General features: G+C 44.6%; 1 protein-coding gene across 1 annotated transcript; it reads left to right on the forward strand.

The window, feature by feature from the left end:
- Nucleotides 1–2,885: 2,885 nt before the first annotated feature.
- Nucleotides 2,886–6,069, forward strand: MPLKIP (M-phase specific PLK1 interacting protein). The gene is made up of 2 exons (XM_077269207.1): nucleotides 2,886–3,337; nucleotides 4,884–6,069. The coding sequence occupies exons 1-2, from the start codon at nucleotides 2,954–2,956 to the stop codon at nucleotides 5,085–5,087; spliced, it is 588 nt and encodes a 195-aa protein (XP_077125322.1). The 5' UTR covers nucleotides 2,886–2,953; the 3' UTR covers nucleotides 5,088–6,069.
- Nucleotides 6,070–8,415: the final 2,346 nt, after the last annotated feature.

The raw sequence follows: 8,415 nt of genomic DNA on the forward strand, positions 1-8,415 counted from the left end.
TTCAGCAATACAGTGGTCATTCAGATACAGCTATTTATCTGCCTATTACTCATATCTGTAGGTAAATAGTATTTCTCAGGGTGACAGGGAACCTGTCAGAAAACTCTACACCCCAAACCATTTATGTCTTTGTAGCCCTAAAGTTCTGCATGTGTATGGAAGTGCATTAGGACATGGCGATGTTCTTCCAGCCCCTCAGCCTCACACTGTATTTCCTGTCTGGCTCCACTCTCTTTTGGTTGATTGACAGGTCCTTGGCTTTGATACATGGCAGGGAATACAGCGTGAAGCTGAGGAACTGAAAGTTTGGTGTCATGTCCCATTGCAATTCTTATATAGAATTTTAAGAGGCAATTTCTCACTACTGCAGCATCATGTTGGGCCATAAAGGGATCAACTTGCTTAACTTTTAAAAGGCTACACAATCATAAACTTTTGGGGGGCCGAAGAGGTTTCTGACAGGTTCCCTTTAAAGGAATGTCCACCGCTAAATTTGTATTTATTTAAAAACCATCTAGAATGTTTAAAAATAATTAGGGTGTTATATATTTTATTATTTCAAATATTGTATTATTTTTAAGCATTCTGGATGTTTTTTCAACACTGCCCAAACCTTTTAAGGTACATTCACACAGGGCGTATTTTTTGGGAGATTTAGTTTGTGCAGATATTACTGTGATTTCTGATGCTCAAATACCAAGGATATAGCAGTGACTTAATCTCTTAGGCCCCGTTCAGTATTTTGTCAGTATTATACATCAGTATTTGTAAGGCAAAACCAGGAGTGGAACAATCAGAGGGAAAGTATAATAGAAACACGTCACCACTTCTGCATTTATCACCCACTTCTGGTTTTGGCTTACAGGTACTGGTTGAAAACACTGACCAAATACTGATTGTGTGTACAAGGCCTTAAACTGCAAAGGGAGAGGTCGGCTCTGGTTATCGGCAGCAATTGACAGACAGCAGTGTATGCAGCATGTGTTCTCTGTAGTGTGGGAATGAGATTTCAGGCTCTCATACACCATGCCGGTATTATTACGGTAAGTGCACAATGTCTGGCATACCCCACAAGGTTTCCAGGGCGCAGACACTTGAGGAAACCTCTGGCAGTGTTATTCCTGATGCGTCTTGTTGGAGTGTTCTGAGGTTATGAAGGCTCCAGCTCTGAGGCATCTTGATATTCTTGCAATGTTCAGATAAAAATATACCAGCAGCAGTCAACATATAAAACTTCCCTGGAAGGATGAATAGACATCCCATATGTAGAGCTACAGCGGCTGATCGAACGGTGTTTGGTGCTCTGCATAAAGTACTGAAATGGCCAATATTGAAGAAAAATGAAGCAGCATTCACTAGTACAAATTAATGTGGAAAAAGTTCTTTATTCCGTTCCTTGGGATTAGGACTAAGACATGATGTGCAGATTACAGAGGCAGCAGGGACGACGGGCGCTTTACGTTACAATGGGTGCAGGTGTTGGACTCGTTACATGAAGTGTCTAATAATGGGGGACTGCTTTTATCCAGTTCTTGGCTTTGGACTCCTGAGGTGGATAATAGAAGTGACAGAAGCTGGAATCGGGCACCGCGAGATGGTATTACATTATTCACACTATGTTCATTTTTTATGGTGGACTGTAGCCCTTCTTTCGGAATCTTTCTGAAAACACAAAAAACACACGGTGTGCACATTACCCAGAGACTCCAGTACAAAACCCTAACCATGACATACAAAGCCATCTACAACCTGTCTCCTCCATACATCTGTGACCTCGTCTCCCAGTACTTTACTGCACGCAACCTTCGATCCTCACAAGATCTCCTTCTCTACTCCCCTCTTAGGCTACTTTCAGACTAGCGTCGTGCACTGCACGTCACTGACGTTGCGGCGCACCGACGCTAGCTGTGAAAGCGCCGCACAACGGGGGCAGCGGATGCTGTTTTTCAACGCATCCGCTGCCCCATTGTGAGGTGCGGGGAGGTGGGAGCGGAGTTCCGGCCGCGCATGCGCGGTCGGAAATGCTGCAGACGACGCACCAAAAAACGTTACATGTAACGTTTTTTGGTGGCGACGGCACGACGCAACCGTCGCATGACGGTTGTGACGTGTGGCAATGAATACAAGTCTATGGAGAAAAAACGCATCCTGCAAGCACTTTTGCAGGATGCATTTTTTCTACAAAACGATGCATAGCGACGTGCAGTGCACGACGCTAGTGTGAAAGTAGCTTTATCTCCTCTTCCCACAATCGTATACAAGATTTCTCTCGCGTATCACCTCTACTCTGGAACTCTCTACCACAACACATCAGACTCTCGCCTACCATCGAAACCTTCAAAAAGAACCTGAAGACCAACCTCTTCCGACAAGCCTACAACCTGCAGTAACCACCGATCGACCAAACCGCTGCATGACCAGCTCTATCCTCACCTATTGTATCCTCACCCAGCCCTTGTAGATTGTGAGCCCTCGCGGGCAGGGTCCTCACTCCTCCTGTACCAGTTATGACTTGTATTGTTCAAGATTATTGTACTTGTATTTATTATGTATACCCCTCCTCACATGTAAAGTGCCATGGAATAAATGGCGCTATAATAATAAATAATAATAATAATTCTCTAACGCTGGAAAATCGAATGTCCCCATTAAGTGCCTCATAGCCGGGAATGAGTGCAGCATCTCCTGCTCTGCACAGTCTACTAGGATGGAGATCCCAGCACTGGCCCCAGCAGCGCCATCTTGCTCCGCTCTCACCGGTGAATTGTACTGGATCAGCGTTGCTCAGGAAGGCACACTCCGTCCCGGAACCTTTATGGTAGGGTGCCAGGATACCGGAAGCACGGGTGCTGCACACGCCGGAAGTTCCGCTCCCGTAGGTACGCCCGTGTGGGAGAGGCGCGCAGCACCGCCCTGCTGGACGTCGCGCTAGATTTGACCGTTGTTTTTAACGATGTACAGACAGAATTTTAGGTCCCCGAACTCCTCCGGATCGGGCGGCGGGGAGGGGAGCCCGGGGTCTTTCCGAAGCCCACCGCCTTACCCCTCCCCCATGCTTCCTCCACCGCTGCCGGCCTGGGGGTACGGCTCTCCGCACACACCCAGCTATGGACCCAGGCCTCAGAGGCCTCATGGCAGCGGGGGAGGGCAGTCGTCGCCCTCCCAGAGTCCTTATGGGGGCAGGTACAGCGGCGCCTCCCCAGGGAACACTCCGCCGCGGCGGCCCAGCCCCCGGTATAGCTCGTCTCCTTACACCAAGTCTCCCGGAGGAAGCGCGCAGCACTACCAGCAGCACGGCCGCGGCTTCTCTTCTCCCCGGCACCACCTGCACTACCAGGTAATGGGGAGAGCGGGCGGCCCGTGTGGTCCCCATAGTCTGCGGTGCCGCTAGCAGGTCGGCGGGGCGAGAGCCAGCTTCTGGCTGCTTCTGTTCATTTGGGGAAAAGTGATCTGCTCTATCCATGGGGAGAGAGGACATGAGCCAATAGCCCCTCTGTATGCACGCCTGGGGTTCCTCTTTACAGTCCAGGGTGGAATCACGAGCACTTAAAAAGGGTCTAAGGTTTTTCTTTCCCAACCTAATGCCATGTGTGTATGGGCCTGTGATGCTGATTACTTCCATAGCTTCAGGGAAATGTCCTGTAGAATAGTTATGGAATTGTGCTATACGTGCAGTGGGGCCTCTCCCATCCTGACCACTATCAGGTGACCCTTCTTTCAGTGACCTGCCTCTGCTGTCTAGTGCAAGTGCCCTCGTTCCCGGGGATAGTGCAAGTGCCCTCGTTCCCGGGGATAGTGCAAGTGCCCTCGTTCCCAGTGATAGTGCATGCACAGAAAGCTCCTAGTGAGGGAGGCTCAGTGTGTGCTGCCGCTGCTCTGGCGCCCCAACAGCGCTGGTGTCACTCTCTCCGCCTCCTGTCGAATTCAGCAGGAAGAGGAAGTCCAAGATAAGCTGCATCCCGGAATTCCTCTTCATGTTCGATTTGTCCGAAGGCAGAAAAAGTAGCGTCAGTGCTGATTAGGTGCCGGCGTCACAACAAGCGCACGAGAAAACCCGGGGAGAGCGATGGCTGACACCACGGGTACGGCGCTGGAGCTGAAGGTGAGTATAGGCTTTATAATTTTACGGGGGCCAAACATTTTGATCAAGAAGGGGTTGTCCTAGTAGTAGCCAACCCCTTGAAGGGCTCATTCAGGCAAACATATTAATCACAGCTGACGACATACGGACAGCATGCTGATCAATGCAAGTCACTGTGGTAATTCACATAGATATTTTTACACAGACCGGTGATCTGTATGTAAAAAAAATAAATAAATTGCCGCGTGTAGTGCTTTGATCTGTATTTGAGTCGCGGGAGTCAATGGGTGCATAAAAAACATCAAATACTGACTACCATCTGGAAGTCATGTATTTTCATAGATCTGTTATGATTATAAAAATAGGAAACTATCCTTTATTTGCTCCTGTAAAAATCTTGCCATTTGAATATGCTAAATGGACGGCACACAGGCATAAGATATGGATATACGGATGTAAAAAAACATCATAAGGACTGCATGCATATAAGAATAAGGATGAAAAATCATCTTTTTTCTGGACAATTTCACATATGCACGTGTGAAGCACAGATGCCATAGAATGCAAAATTAATTAAACCCAATTGTAAAAATTATATTTAGGACCCCCCCCCCCAAAAAAAAAAAAAGCATAATAACCTGTATAGTACAGAAATGTTTTGAGGGCCAACACTAATTGTTTTTTTTCTTTCAGTTAATACTTATAGAGTATAGCAAATAATGAAGGGATATATGGTCTGTTGTGATCTAACACAGGGGAACATATAATGAATATTTCTTTACATGATGATTTTTCTTCGAAGGATTCTCCCAGGACATCTTCACCATATGGTACCTCGCAAGGCAGAGAGAAAAGAATGTCTAATGATGTGGAAAACTATTACAGACCTTCAATGCTTGAGGACCCCTGGGCTAACCTAAAGCCATTATCCCTAGCTGACATAGACCAGCAACAGAGCAATGAGCAAACAACATATACTGGTAAAAAAGGGCGGTATTTTAGCTAACCCCTAAAATCCAAAGCTTTTCCAGGTAGACTAAAACACAACAGCTGGTCAAGGACACAGATTTGCACCTTTTTAATTTTGAAAACAAAATGTTTTATCAAATATATTTTTTTATTACACCAGATAATATAAAATGTTTTGGAAGTCTATAGCTGTGGGAAACAATCAGCAAGGCCACCAGCAATGAAGAACGAGTTGTTCTGTTATCACCAGCGTATGTTTTGTGGATGTTTTACATTGCTTTCCAAGACTTGTTACTACTTGGCATGGGTATGGCTTTGTATTCAAAGCCTACTTTTTTTTACTGTTTCTTCCAATTGTTTTTATTTTTAAAGATTGCAATACAAAAAGGTTTATAATTGTTTGTGTTGCAAGCGATGTGATAGTTTTATATATGAACATGTCATTTGGCATATTGTTCTTTACATGTGTTTTTTTTTTTTTCTTGTTTTATTTAATTTTAGTCCAGCAGATTTTGGCATTTCCGCAATGTTATTGATCAGTATTGTATAAACCATGTTTCTGAGATACTGATACTATTGGAGTGTGCATAATTTAGTATTCTGTTTAATTGCGCTTTCCTATTGAGGCTTTGGTGTTTAGAATGTGTATATTGTCATTTTAACATTTTAATTTATAAAAGAAACTATAAGAAATTTTTTTGCTGTTGGAAAGTAAAACTGTTCCCTTAAATCTGAACTGAATATAAACACAAACTGATTAGTTCATAATAAAACTGAGACAAATATTAATTTGAAAACAAGAATTACCATTTTGGTTGTCAGAAGTGACTATAATCATTGAACATAAATGTGTTTGTTTTGCTCCTAAGTTTTATAAAATGTCTTTGCTGTAAGGCACGTTTCTTCTACTTACAGTGACCACAATCCATATAGTGGAGGATTATTTGTGAAGTCTTTAGATTTATTCTTATTTTTTTTTGAGAAACTCTTCATAAAGTGCATATATAAACACTAGTAAATTTAAATGTGTATTTTTTTTCCAGTGCTACAGGTTTGTCAAAGTATGGTAGTCTTTTGGATTATTACATTAAATGGATTACCAAAATCGTATATTTAAAGTGAACCTATCGCCAGAAAAAACACTATTAACCTGCAGATATAGGGTTGATCTTCAAGTTGTGTTGCTAACCTGCCCGGTGCACACTCTTAAACGACCACAGCCGGAAAAAAATGAACCCCAGTTTCATTCGCCACTCTTGGTATAGAGAGTGGTGGCTCTAACCGCTGCCCCGGCCCTGTCTGACACCGGCCCTCCATTGGGGCTGGCTGTCAGTCAGTGCCATGGCCGTGCTTGTAGCTGTCACACTCTGTACAGAGAACGGTGGCTGAAACCAGAACGCTGGCGGGGGGTGGGGAGTTGATTTTGTCCCCGCAGCGTACGACTAAGTGCAAGTGACGGGCAGGTTAATAGTGTTATTAAGTTAGAGATTAACCCCCTTTCTGCAGGTTAATAGCATTTTTTTCTAGTGACAGGTTCCCATTAAAACTATTTGTAAACGATGGTAAAGCAAAACCTTAACTACCCTCACCTCTTGTTTCCCTGCAGGTCCGACAGGTTCCTCCTGTGGGCTTCTTTGTTATTGTTTACTAGCGGCTGAAACATTATCACTGTTTGATGTGCCTTGTGATGTGCTGGCATCATTATTCAGTGTTAATATCCATGATGGAAGTGGCACGGCATTTAGCCGCCATATTATACAGACCAGCAGCTGCACTGGCATATTGGTGCCAGATCTGCAGGGAATTACAACATTTGGAGTGGTTTTTATTTTCAAACTCGGATAACTCCTTTTAAAAGGATCATTTGTACTGAGAATGACAATAAAAATTCTACAAAAATATCACCAAGAATCCTTTTTACCATAAGGTTTGGTAACGCAATTCATTTTGATCAAAGGAATGATTTAAAGGGCATCTGGATCTACCCTCCTAAGCCATCTGTATGCGCTTGTAGGTCACAAAGTTGACTAAAGTTATATATTCATTGCCAATGTCTTATTCCAGAGAAATCCACTGAGCTGTTAAGATCTTGGAGAAGGACACAGATCTCCCTGAAAAAATGCATCCAGAGCTTATATTAAATATAAAGGGGTGTTACCAGTGTGAGACATGTTAATCAGGAGCAGACTGTCAGTCATTACATAGCTCACACTGTCCCCTTTCATTTAAAATAATCTCTAGAGGCAGAGTCTCATGCAGATCAGTGTCCGGCCCATAGATCTTGGCAGCTCACTTACAAAAAAGCATTTAAAAAAGCATGGATTTCTCTGGAATAAGATATCGGATTGCAGATATCAAGGTATCATTTTCTTACACTGTCTATGATTTGCATGTCCCTGTAGACAGTAGTATAAACCCTCCTAAGCTGACAGATGGTCTTTTAAGTACTGTATATACTCGAGTATAAGCCGACCTGAGTATAAGCCGAGACCCCATATAATGCTCCATACAGTTCATGATGGGCCCCATAAGATGCTCCACACAAAATACGCCCCATATAATGCTCCGTACAGTTTATGATGGGCCCCATAAGATGCTCCATTTTAAAATATGCCCCATACAATGCTGCACAAATGTTCCATACAGCTCCATACAGATATTTGCCCCATATAGTGCTCCACAAATGCTGATTATGGCCCCATAAGATGCTCCATAGACACATTTGCCCCGTATAATGCTCCACAAATGCTGATTGTGGCCCCATAAGATGCTCCATAGAGATATTTTCCCCATATAATGCTGCACATGGCCCCAAACAGATATTTGTCCCATATAATGCTGCACATGGCCCCATACAGATATTTGCACCATATAACGCTGCACATGGCCCCATAAGATGATCCATACAGACATTTGCCCCATATGCTGTAGCTGCGATAAAAAAAAAAGTCACATACTCACCTCTCAGGTCCCTGGCACTTGCTATATTCACCGGTCCGCGTTCCACAAACGGCCGCCGCTGTGTCTTCTCCGTCCTCTGCACTGACGTTCAAGGCAGTGGGCGGCGCGCACACTAATCGCGTCATCGCGCCCTCTGACCTGAGCGTCACTGCAGAGGCGGGGAAGACGCAGCGGCGGCCGTCGGTGGAACTCGGAACAGGTGAATATAGCGCACTGCCCCCATCATACTCACCTGCTCCTGGCGCGGTCCCTGGACGTCCCTCGTTCTCCAGCGCCGGCAGCTTCTTCCTGTATTGAGCAGTCACGTGGTACCGCTCATTACAGTAATGAATGTGCGGCTCCACCCCTATGGGAGTGGAGTCGGGTCCATAAGAAAAAAGGGCAATTCCCGAATTGCTGGGTTC

Source organism: Ranitomeya variabilis, chromosome 6 (assembly GCF_051348905.1).
Source record: "Ranitomeya variabilis isolate aRanVar5 chromosome 6, aRanVar5.hap1, whole genome shotgun sequence".
Taxonomy (NCBI): Eukaryota; Metazoa; Chordata; class Amphibia; order Anura; family Dendrobatidae; genus Ranitomeya; species Ranitomeya variabilis.

Bases quoted from the DNA above. Each gene is read 5' to 3' on its own strand.
- MPLKIP (XM_077269207.1), top strand. From the start codon at position 2,954: ATGTACAGACAGAATTTTAGGTCCCCGAACTCCTCCGGATCGGGCGGC. The intron at 3,338-4,883 runs GTAATGGGGAGA...TTTTCTTCGAAG, and splicing joins GGCACCACCTGCACTACCAG to GATTCTCCCAGGACATCTTC.